The sequence below is a fragment of the Clarias gariepinus genome, chromosome 2 (genome assembly GCF_024256425.1).
Source record: "Clarias gariepinus isolate MV-2021 ecotype Netherlands chromosome 2, CGAR_prim_01v2, whole genome shotgun sequence".
NCBI lineage: Eukaryota > Metazoa > Chordata > Actinopteri > Siluriformes > Clariidae > Clarias > Clarias gariepinus.
The window spans coordinates 17,992,506-18,005,003 of record NC_071101.1 but is presented as its reverse complement, the minus strand read 5'-3'; the positions used below and the strand labels follow the sequence as shown (position 1 = coordinate 18,005,003).

General features: G+C 37.3%; 1 protein-coding gene across 3 annotated transcripts in view; it reads left to right on the top strand.

Annotated features, from left to right (window-relative positions):
• Positions 1–8,648, top strand: part of slc44a1b (solute carrier family 44 member 1b) — a 37,436-nt gene extending 28,788 nt beyond the window's left edge. The window contains exons 11-16 of one of the 3 annotated variants that reach the window (XM_053476390.1): positions 2,098–2,254; positions 3,295–3,378; positions 4,375–4,512; positions 4,657–4,893; positions 5,950–6,057; positions 7,909–8,648. In XM_053476390.1, coding sequence (XP_053332365.1) covers positions 2,098–2,254; positions 3,295–3,378; positions 4,375–4,512; positions 4,657–4,893; positions 5,950–6,057; positions 7,909–7,932 — 748 coding nt within the window. In that variant the 3' untranslated portion in view covers positions 7,933–8,648. Of the gene's footprint in view, positions 1–2,097; positions 2,255–3,294; positions 3,379–4,374; positions 4,513–4,656; positions 4,894–5,949; positions 6,363–7,908 lie in introns of those variants that run through there. The other 2 variants (XM_053476389.1, XM_053476391.1) reach the window with 2 other exon arrangements.
• Positions 8,649–12,498: the final 3,850 nt, after the last annotated feature.

Below are 12,498 nucleotides of genomic sequence, written 5' to 3'. Positions count from 1 at the left end.
AATCACGGCTCTACAGACAATCAGTGGCGTCTATAAGCTCACGCAACGCTGTTAGCCTTAAAATCATTGCGGAGTGAAACCATTAAAAATGATCAATAAAAAAAAAATCAAAGGGTGACCAATAAAAAAAATTGTTTTTCACACCACTGTATATAAAAAGAATTTAGGAAAGATTAGAAAATAAATGGCACATTTTCAACCAATATACAGTGGTGTGAAAAACTATTTGCCCCCTTCCTGATTTCTTATTCTTTTGCATGTTTGTCACACAAAATGTTTCTGATCATCAAACACATTTAACTATTAGTCAAAGATAACACAAGTAAACACAAAATGCAGTTTTTAAATGATGGTTTTTATTATTTAGGGAGAAAAAAAATCCAAACCTACATGGCCCTGTGGGAAAACGTAATTGCCCCCTGAACCTAATAACTGGTTGGGCCACCCTTAGCAGCAATAACTGCAATCAAGCGTTTGCCATAACTTGCAACGAGTCTTTTACAGCGCTCTGGAGGAATTTTGGCACACTTATCTTTGCAGAATTGTTGTAATTCAGCTTTATTTGAGGGTTTTCTAGCATGAACCGCCTTTTTAAGGTCATGCCACAACATCTCAATAGGATTCAGGTCAGGACTTTGACTAGGCCACTCCAAAGTCTTCATTTTGTTTTTCTTCAGCCATTCAAAAGTGGATTTGCTGGTGTGTTTTGGGTCATTGTCCTGCTGCAGCACCCAAGATCACTTCAGCTTGAGTTGACGAACAGATGGCCGGACATTCTCCTTCAGGATTTTTTAGTAGACAGTAGAATTCATGGTTCCATCTATCACAGCAAGCCTTCCAGGTCCTGAAGCAGCAAAACAACCCCAGACCATCACACTACCACCACCATATTTTACTGTTGGTATGATGTTCTTTTTCTGAAATGCTGTGTTACTTTTACGTCAGATGTAACGGGACACGCACCTTCCAAAAAGTTCAACTTTTGTCCCGTCGGTCCACAAGGTATTTCCCCAAAAGTCTTGGCAATCATTGAGATGTTTTTTAGCAAAATTGAGACGAGCCTTAATGTTCTTTTTGCTTAAGAGTGGTTTGCGCCTTGGAAATCTGCCATGCAGGCCGTTTTTTTCCCAGACTCTTTCTTATGGTGGAGTCGTGAACACTGACCTTAATTGAGGCAAGTGAGGCTTGCAGTTCTTTAGATGTTGTCCTGGGGTCTTTTGTGGCCTCTTGGATGAGTTGTCTCTGCGCTCTTGGGGTAATTTTGGTTGGCCGGCCACTCCTGGGAAGGTTCACCACTGTTTTTGCCATTTGTGGATAATGGCTCTCACTGTGGTTCGCTGGAGTCCCAAAGCTTTAGAAATGGCTTTATAACCTTTACCAGACTGATAGATCTCAATTACTTTCGTTCTCATTTGTTCCTGAATTTTTTTGGATCTTGGCATGATGTCTAGCTTTTGAGGTGCTTTTGGTCTACTTCTCTGTGCCAGGTAGCTCCTATTTAAGTAATTTCTTGATTGAAACAGGTGTGGCAGTAATCAGGCCTAGGGGTGACTACAGAAATTGAACTCAGGTGTGATAAACCACAGTTAAGTTATTTTTTTTAACAAGGGGGGGCAATTACTTTCTCACACAGGGCCATGTAGGTTTGGATTTTTTTTCCCCTAAATAATAAAAACCATCATTTAAAAACTGCATTTTGTGTTCAGTTATGTTATCTTTGACTAATAGTTAACGGTTTTTGATGAGCAGAAACATTTAAGTGTGACAAACATGCAAAAGAATAAGAAATCAGGAAGTGGGCAAATAGTTTTTCACACCACTGTATATTGGTTGAAAATGTGCCATTTATTTTCTAATCTTTTTTAAATTCTTTTTAGAACTTTAAGATACAAACTAACATAAAGCCAGATACAAGTACAGCCATCTGGGGTTTGATGGGTAATGTTGCATTTCCCTAGTAAGCTATTAGATGAAGAAGATTAGTTTAACATAAAATCATAAAATCTTCAGTGGGAGGTGTGGACAGTAGCCGCACGTATTCAGTAACCTGAAAAAAAAAGCAAATCTGCACTTTAATAACATCCCGGCTCTTTGTAGGGACAAGAACAAGCTCCCTTTGACGCCCATCCTGTCATCAGTGTTCCGTTTGATCCGTTACCACCTGGGCACCGTGGCCAAGGGCTCCTTCATTATCACCCTGGTCAAGATCCCACGTCTCATCCTCATCTACATCCGTAATCAGCTCAAAGGAAAGGTCAGTCCACAGCAGACTGCAATCAGCTCTCTCCGGAATATACTCTAGATACTAAATTATACACTACACCAGCGCTCTGCAGAACTTGTAAAATGTGGGTTTCGTGTGTGAGAACATTTTTTCTGTTAGACTATACTTTGCATTGTGTGACATTCATTTATATCTAGTTGTGTTTCTCATTCACTTTTAAAACTAAAGCAATTTATGCAAGGTCATATTCAGAGACATCAAGTTAATAAGTAAAAATAAGTAAAAATGTTATCAGGGAAGGTTCTCAAAACAGGGATTTTTTTAAATTGTCCAGAATATAAAATGCAGACTAAAGATTAGATTGTGTAATACAATGCCAGATAAAAGCATGTGACAATTAGAAAAATAACAAAATATTTAAGAACATATATATAAACACTCGGCTACTATTTAATTCATTTTAATATTACTGTAATATTACACATTATATTGTTTTTTGTTTTTATTTTCTTTATTTCATGCACAAACTGTTATTTGTGTGCCGACATAATGAAGCTATGAAATTATTAAGTTGAGGTCATGAAATTGTAATGTGGGATATAATCTGTTTCACAGCACTTTTAATTCACTGTTGTGAGTGGTCCAATTTATAAAATAATGAGAGAATTTTTTTTTGTTCATTTGCTGTCATAGGCTTAAGTTCAAGGTCATAACTGAGTCATGTATAATTGAGCTGTTATGTGCCGATGTCTAAAAAAAGCTTTTAATCCTAGTTATGTGTAAACCAGTCTGTTTTTGCACACTGCACAGTCTTTTTTTATTTCACATATCTATACTGTATATTTAGATCAAGTTTATTGTTTAAAAATAATGGTATACGCTTAATATTATTAGTAGTAATATTCATTTTTGCACTGAATTTCAGTAATGCAGTTAATCCTCAGTATGCATCTGTTACTCAACATTGAATATGCCACTGCAATAAACAGCAGATATATGATATAGCAATATAAATGAACATCATTTGATCATTGTGATTTCTATTCCGTTTGTTCTCTGTCTCTCTCTAGGAGAACGCATGTGCACGCTGTATGCTAAAGGCGTGTATTTGTTGCCTGTGGTGTCTGGAGAAGTGCCTCAATTATCTAAATCAGGTACTGTGATGAAATACTGTGGGTCTACCACTGCCTCGCTGTTGGCATAGTGTTTGTTCAGCAAGGAATGTGGGTTTTTCCATACTGCTCGGTCTTGTGTGGAAAGAAGAGTGATATTCAAAAACGATAATCCGTTATATCTTGTCAGTAGAGTTGGCAATAGTATCTGAGTTACAGTACTAGAGCTGTTTGAGGTTATATTGACACAGCGTAATGTCTTGAGCCACCCCTCATTTATCCATATAAAATTGATGTAAATTAACTTAAAGAAATGTGAACAAATGTTTTTATCACTTATGTAAAAACCTCAGCAGCAACCTCATTTCCCCTCTCGTCTGTTCCAATCGCTCAGCCTTCAGCATCACCAGTATACTAATCACCAGCATGATCATCTGTCATCATCTGCACCTGTTTCTCACTGGTTCATACCGTAAATTAGATGTTTTTATGCTTGAATGATTCATAGGTCACTGTGTGGCTTAAACGAAACAAATGCATTTCTGTGGAACTGTTCAGGTAGAGGAACTGGATTGAAAATGAGAGCCAAAAAAATCCTTCAGCAGGCCTGGAGAACTATTCCTCAAGAGTGCATAAAAAAAAAAAAAAAAAAGAAAGTCTGGCTAAAATTAAATGATTGGTGTTTAAGACTTTTTTTTGCACAGTACTATACTTTAGCCAGCCTGTTTTTGCACACACTGCAGTCTTTTGCACTTAATGTGTAAACTGTATAGTTAGGAAAAGTTTATTGTTTACCAAAAACATTCTCTTTCTTTCTTTTTATTGTCTTTATTGTAGATAGAGTAGATACACACACACACGCACACACACACTAAACAGTTATAGCCATAATACATGACCACCCGTGACGCATACTTTTTATGCATATTAGTCATTTTCTGGAAAATTAACAACATCATACTGAAGAATTTGTGTCACTTTCTTCTTTAGGTTTAAAAATAATGGCGAGATTTTCGTTTTTGTGCTGTGTCTGTTCAGAATGCATACGCAGCTACGGCTATCAACAGCACCAGTTTCTGCACGTCGGCACGTGATGCGTTTGTGATTCTGGTGGAAAACGCTCTGAGGGTGGCAGCCATCAACACCGTGGGAGACTTTGTGCTTTTCCTGGGCAAGGTAAAGTTTAGAGTGACCTTTAGTTCATACCACAATTCAGTTTATAACTGTTTTGAATATAAAGATTAAGCATTTCTAATGGACTTTATTTGGCCATTCTATCTGGGATGATTATTCTGTGACGAATTGTGTGTGTTTGTGTAGGTCCTGATCGTGACATGTACAGCGTTTGCGGGGGTGCTGGCGCTGAACTATCAGGGGGACTACACAGAGTGGGTGCTGCCGCTCATCATCGTGTGCCTGTTCGCCTTTCTGGTGGCCCACTGCTTCCTGTCCATCTTCGAGATCGTGGTGGACGTGCTGTTTCTCTGCTTCGCCATTGACACCAAATACAACGACGGCACACCTGGCAAAGAGTTCTATATGGACAAAGCCCTTATGGTGAGTCTTTCCTGCAAGCTTATTGTCATCAGTGGTTATCTCCAGCAGCCAGACATTAATAATGCTATCCTGAGCTCTTCGATTAAACCTATTTCTAGCATATTTCAACACGCGCAAGTATAAAATATGAATACAAAATTATTTATAAAGTTGCCGCTCCACATAACGCTTGCAGAACCTTCGCTGTGCACAGGGCAGAATATCTCTGCTGGGGCATCCAAAAATAAGCATTTAAATAGGTCTTTTAAACAGGAACTTGTATGCTGCTTGTGTATGTTTTAGTCTATTTTTTTATTTAAACATATTTTTTACAGAAAATCCTACAGTCTTAATAACAAAATGCCATTTAAAGGAGCACAATTTGGCTAACACTGCCGTCCAGCTTTGTAGTAAATTCTACAAACATATCCATAGATTTCTTTTCCGATCTTTCTAAAATGAACCAAACCCAGAATCTAAGTAAATATTATTAGGTGGGCAACAATTGAGACCCAGTACATGAAATCAGGTATCAAGGAGCATTTTGGGTGATTCGAATCATGCATATTTTTTATATTCCTTGTTCAATCTGCGCAATTTTGATATCAAGTTTATTACGCAGTTGCTGTGATCTGGCCAGTGTGAGTTTGTTTACGAGGAGGGCCACAAAGAAATCGGTCAAAGTCCTATTTATAGAATGTTTAAATGAGGATTGCGTGGCGTAGTAAGGAAGAAGGAACCCCAAGCCACATTCTGCCACCAGGATTTCCTTGCTGGCTTCATGGTGGTATAGTGGTTAGCACTGTGGCCTCGTACCTCCTGTGTGTGGAGTTTGCACGCTGTTCTGTGGGTTCTCTCCGGGTACTTTGATTTCCTTCCACAGTCATGGAGATTATGTTCCCAAAATGCCCATAGTGTGTATGTGTGTGTGTATGTGTATGTATATGTGTATGTATATGTGTGTGCTCACCCTGCCAGGATGTACCCTGCCTTGTGCCCCAAGTCCGCTCCAGCCTCCCCACAACCTTGTATTGTATTGCCTGTACGTAACAGTTCTAGTTTCATGTCGTTTTGCAGGAGTTTGTGGAGAACAGCCGGAGGTCGGTGGCGCCGGCAGAGCGCGGACGGAGCAGCAAGCGTTCTCGCCCCCGTGAGGAGGCGGGGCTGACTGAGATGAACACCATGGTGAGTGTGGCCATGACACCGGCAGGCTGTGAGTGGGAGGTCCTACAGGAGTTCCTGCTCTACTACCTGCTGCTGTGTGTGTTCGTCGACTGGGTGCTGTCTGAGTACATGCTCGTCATATGCTTCAGTCAAGACTTCATCATCTTCATTTGTGTGTGTCTACCTACTCTCACATTCTTCCTGCTGCTCACACTGCTTCAGAGCACACCCAGCATGGCCACATGTTGACTAACACTCACTAATTACCGTTACTGTCTGTGATTGTCCTTCAGCCCCATTCTTCATTCTGCACTAACAGTCTATTGTTTATGCATGGACTCTTGATTTTTCTGTTGTCCTTCTTCTTCTCCTGTGTTTTTTTTTATTTTATTTTTTTAAAGAACTCCTGGCTGTCTTGTACGCAAAGTGCCCTTGTGTAAATAATATATCTTTTTCTGTGGCCTTATTGTCACCGGGCTGCTTTTGGAGAGGTTTTTGAACTCGACCATGCAAGGGATGGAACTGGCAGGCTGGAAAATGAGCCGCAGTCAGCAGGAGGAAGGAGGGAGGGTTGGGCTCACAAGCTTAGGCAGTATACACTCTCTCCACCAAAGTACTGGCTCACTGAGTCACTTTTCAGCCCCATGGGTGCTGTCATTAACTGCTCTACCACTTGGATCTGTATTATTTACCATTGAATTAAGGTAATCTTTATCAATTTTTTATTTTTTTTTATTTTTCATTTTTTTGCTTTGTGTGTTTAGGCATCCTGGCTTCGCCAGAAAAGGCTTCTCTAGGCTTATCTGAGAATGGTGATATTTCTACCAATAATTTTCAGGTGAAGAATTGCAAACAAATTAAATCCTTTAACAGGCTGACATTTTGGACCACTAAAGTTTCTAGATACAGTTGTGGCCAAAGGTTTTGAGAATGAGACAAATATAAATTTTTACAAAGTCTGCCATGTTGGATCTTTTTGTCAGATGTTGCTATGGTATACTGAAGTATAATTACAAGCATTTTAAGTGTTAAAGGCTTTTATTGACAATTACATAAAGTTTATGCAAAGAGTCGATATATGCAGTGTCGATCCTTCTTTTTCAAGACCTTTGCAATTCAACCTGGCATGCCGTCAATCAACTTCTGGCCACACCCTGACTGATGGCAGCCTGTTCTTGCTTAATCAATGTGTGAAGTTTGTCAGAGTTTGTAGGTTTTTGTTTGTCCACCCACATCTTTAGGATTGACACGTTTTAAAGGGAATTAAGATCTGGGGAATTTTTTTGGCCATGCATCCGAAACTTCACTGTTTTGTTTCCCGTCCCGCTCATCATTTTGCTTTTATGGCAAGGTGCTCCATCATGCTGAAAAAGATATTGTTCGTCACCAAACTGTTTTTGGATTTTTTGGAGAAGTTTCATTCTGAAGATGTTCTTATCCCATTCTCAATTCATGGTTGTGTTCTTAGGCAAAATTGTGTGAACCCACTTCCTTGGCTGAGAAGCAACCCCACACATGAATGGTCTCAGGATGCTTTACTGTTGGCATGACACAGGACTTCAGTATATCATAGTAGGAATCTGATTTTTTAAAAAAAGCTCTAAAAACACTCAAGCAGCAGACTTTGTAAAAATTTAAATTTATGTTATTCTAAAAACTTTGAGCCATGGCTGTTGTCTGTCTGTCCGCCTTTGCTTCTTCTAGCATGTTCTCTCTAAAATTCACATCTGTACTCATCCTTCATTTTTTTCTCCTTTTCTTGCTCTCATTTTTTGTCATTGTCCGTCTTTTTACCCACATTTTGTGGTCTTCTCTCAGTTGTTTTGATTCTTGTTGTTTATAATAAACATGTAATTACTGTTTTTTTCTTAGGCGCCCGGAACAAGCTCAGCTTGACCAAAAGCCGGCCATGGGACTTTTTAAAGACATTCCAAAATGTTTATTTTTACCAATGTGTAACATGTTTACTATGGTTTCACTCCAGGGAATACAATATTTTAATAAGAAACTGTATAAAAAAAAGAAATAACAATGTAATGAAGCACTTTATATTGAAGCGCTGCATATTTTAAAAGGCTGATGCATTTTTCGTAGTGATGTCCTTTTTTATAAGACTAAAACAATTGCCATCTAGTGAAACAGTATTAATAATGTCTAGAATCACTGTTTTTATTATGTAAAATTTTCATAACAGACTTTTGTTTCTTTTTTTCTTAAATGGGTTTCTTGAGGTTTAGTAGAAACCTTTGTGTCATGCAGCAATGAAGGACTTAATTGGTTTTTTATTGTTTTAGGTCCTAACACTGAAGCATCTGTATATCATTTGCTCTTATTGATATTTTTATTATACCCAGTCACATTATGGATGTGTATTTGGGATGATGCTTAGAGGCTGAGATAAATTTTGAGATTTTTTTTTTGTTTTGTTTTGTGCCTCAATGTTAAAGAAGATAAAACCCAATGATTTAGACATCAAAATGAAACTTGTTTGAATCTTTTGGGCCAATGACACCTGTTGTGCAATGATGGGTTTTTTTTTTCCCCAGCTTTACTTTAAGCTAAATATAAAGCATAAATGATGTTAATTAGGATTAAATGCAAACACTGGATTACCATTAAGACTCTGAGAAGCTGGACACATACAGTACCACCCAGGATTTTGGATAGTTTCCTAACCCTAACATATTTCCTAGATAAGCTCCATAAACCTCTGTGCTTAGATTCACATTTCAAGTGCTGATTTTTAAATCAGATTGCTTGCATGTTTCTACACTGAGCTTATTGTAGATTTGCGCTCCACCTTTTCATGAATGCCAGGCCAGGACCTGGTTTCCTGACTGTGTCCAAGCATGAAGTTTGTTTTTGATTATCCTACTGTAAATGAATGGCTCTCACAATACTTAAAAAGTGTGGTGCTTTAGGGACACCAGGTCCTGGTCTCTTTTTAAAAACAGGGTGATTTCCCACCTTCAGTCTATAGGGAAAGAGAAATTCTAAAAGTATTTCTGCATGTGAGATTTTTTTAACGATATCAACTGAGTAGTATTAACCTGTCGCTAAGTACGAGTCCCCTACTGTAATATTCTCAAACTGCATCCTGTGGAGAGTCTGGGTGCTTTAAATCTGTGTGATGTGTGAGCATCCACTTTTACTCCTGCAGCAAACTCAAGTCTTCCTACTTGCACTACATTTCAGATTTATTTATTTATTTGTTTTATTTATTTATTTTTTTTTGTGTGTGAGGCATCCCTGTGATACCGAGTGGCTTGGAGAAGAGAGGCACACAAAAACTCGCACCTTGCCTTAACCCATTCAGCATGCAGCACATCCTGCTGGATTGAATTGGTTGTATGCAGTACGGTATGACCTTCAACTGCAGAGAGCTTTTAAGCCTTAAACCAGTTTAAGCTTTCCATAACCCATTCGGTATCAAATGCCCGCAGTAACACTACAAGCGAGTTCTTCATGTACAGAACATGAATAAGAGGAGTCAAGATTTTACTATTAGTTTCTTTTCCGTTCTAATCTTTATTAAAGGAGTGTTTGGAGAAAGGATTTTAGCCAACATTTGCCGGGTGTTTAGAAACTGAAACTAAGAAAACTCATGGTCATGAGGGGGGTTGTTGACTTATAGAGATATATGAGATATATACGGTCACCTTTTAATAAACAAGTAGGTGTTAAACTGTAAGTGACTAACCTGACTGTCAGCATTTGCATTTAATGCTTAACCATTAGTTGTCAGTTCATATCCATAAATAAGAGAAGTTGTTATGATTTATTTTATAGTGGTGCTTCATGTTACCACTTTTGGGTAATGCCACATACACAGAACGTATAAGATTTGATGAGGGAATAGCAAATGTATTTACGCTGTGAATTTGTGTTTGACTTTTTAAATCAAGCCATGTCATCTATTTCCTAATCAGACTAGGGCCAATAGAATAAAAATCAACAAAAGTGGTAATGTTTATAGCCATGTTTTTGGATAAATTAGCTGTCCTCAGATAAATAATGTATATGAAATTTCTATTAATTATTTAATTTATATAAATGTCTAAATTCTAAATATGAACCAGGATATCTTCTATAGCAGAAGATCTTCTATAGTAGATATATTGGCATATATATTATAGCAAAAAAATTAAAAAATTCAAGTTTATCAGGTTTTTTTTTTTTTTTTTTTTTTTTACAGTTTTTTTAAGTACCTGGTCCAGTTTGTAATGTTGACATCAAATGGAATCAAATAATTTCACTCTAATTGAATAGAACTTAATATCCAACACACACCATTTTGTCAGTTTATCAAGTTATTTTCCTTGTGAATTTCACAGTAAGAGGGAACCTACACTTTCTTCCTAAGCCTTAACAGCAAAGGTATCTAAATATCTATTATAAACAGTATTTAAAAGGTCTTATAAATAACTTATAAAATGTAGATATCATTTCAGTAAAAAGACAAAAATAATCATGTTTACTGATTTTTACTCATTTTAATGAGCCACATGAACCCTGAGAAATGTTGGCTAATTTCCTAATACAGTAACAGTTTCTTTGTAATGGATTTTGAGTGGACTTGTATAAGAAAAACCTGTACAGTATATTCGAACATGTAACGATACACGACTGATAACAGAATGTTGATTTTTTTTTTTTATTAATTTTTTTTTTTTTTGAAAAAGGGACCTTAAAGTGTATTGTGGTCTTCTGCTTGTTTGTCCATGTGTGTTATTTCAGGTCTGACATTAGGAGGGAAAATGTTATGTAGTGGAGGGTATCTTGAAAATACCTAAAAGTGTGCTTCAGAAATATGAACAAAAAAGAAAAGTAAAAAAAGAAGTAAGAATTAATATTTGTTACAGACACATGTCTTATGGTTAAAGCATGTTAAGAATTGCACTAAGTACTCATTTTAACACAGAGATGGCATATGTGTAAAAAAAAAAAAAGATTTAAATTTAAAATGATTATTTAAACATTTCACTCTGGGCACTAATTTATACTCAAATGGTTGGAAAAACTAAATTTTTAATAGTTAAGAAATGGTAGTGTGAGAATTTCTTGACTGCTGTGGTGAGATGTATGCTGTTAGCAGAAGTTGCCCTTTACTCACTTTACTAAATGCAGCGTTGTTTTTTCTGATTCTGCTCTGGTTGATGAGGATCTGAGTGAGAGAAGCTGATCTGTGATCTTGAGGCAGTGCTTAGGAACAGCAGGATCTGGCTCTCTGCTCGACCCCGCTTTGCCAAATGGTGCACAATGTAAAATTCAAGCTGATGTGCACAGAAGCTGTATTGTTCTAACTGCTTGTTTTGGTATTTAGTTGAGTCCTTGTTTTTCCTCTTTCTCTCTCAGCCAGCTTGTTGGCTGAGCAGCTGGCATGTGGCAGGTTCAGGCCAGTCACTGTCTGTTAGAGAGAAGTAGAGATGCTCTGCTTATAGCCAGAGCCAAGTTAGTAATGTCCATATTCACAATATGAACACACGCACACAGACATGCACACATGCACACACGCATATAAACACACATATACACCCTGCATGCTCCCAGTCTGGGCTTTTTCTAACTCTCTTTAAAACAATGAGCCATTTTTGTAGGACGTGAATTGTTTGGAATTAGGAATCCATGTGACTTAAACACTGACACTTCTAGAAGAATAGCTTTATTCAGTGACAAGCCACTGTTTTTATGTTGTTGAGATGTGAGTGTGTTTCTCCTCTTCATTACGGGAAACTGCGCTTCTATTCTCGTCCATGTGGAGAAATAGGCCGTTTCTGTGTGAAGAATACTGTTATGAATAGGCAATACATCAGTTTCCTTGTCTGGTGTAACACTAGCTCTTAGCTTTTACCTGCAGTAGAGTTGTTTGTAACATTGACTTAAGGTTTTTGTTTTTTTTATATTTATGATTTCATATGTATCTTGTTTTTTAAAGTAATAAAATGGAAAAATTTAAAATATTGTCCTCAACTGTCCCATTCAATTTAATTTAATTTGTATAGCATTTTTAAATGCACATTGTCACGAAGCAGCTTTGCAGAGCTGTATATTCCGTATATAAAGTATATACTTTCAAAATATAATATGCTGTATACAGTATATCCCAGTTTGTCACTAATTGAGCCAGTTGGAGGAGGCGGTGCCAAGGAAAGATTTCCACTCTTATTTGGGTGATATTGGACAGTGTGATCATAAATAAATCCTGTCAGAAGCTTTCTACTGTATGGTCAAATAGTGTAACTAGAAAATCAAGAACATTTATTTTAGTTAATGTAAAGTTTTTTTTTTTTTGAGAGAGAATTATGTATGCTCCCTTTTACATAATGGATAAGGTCCATGTGCATTTTGGAAAGAGTGCAAGTGGGGACTATGGCAGGACTAGTCGTGAGAAGGCAACACAATAGAGTCACAATAGACTAGATAGAATAAAATGGAGTCAGAAAGCAACACAAGCCTGACACA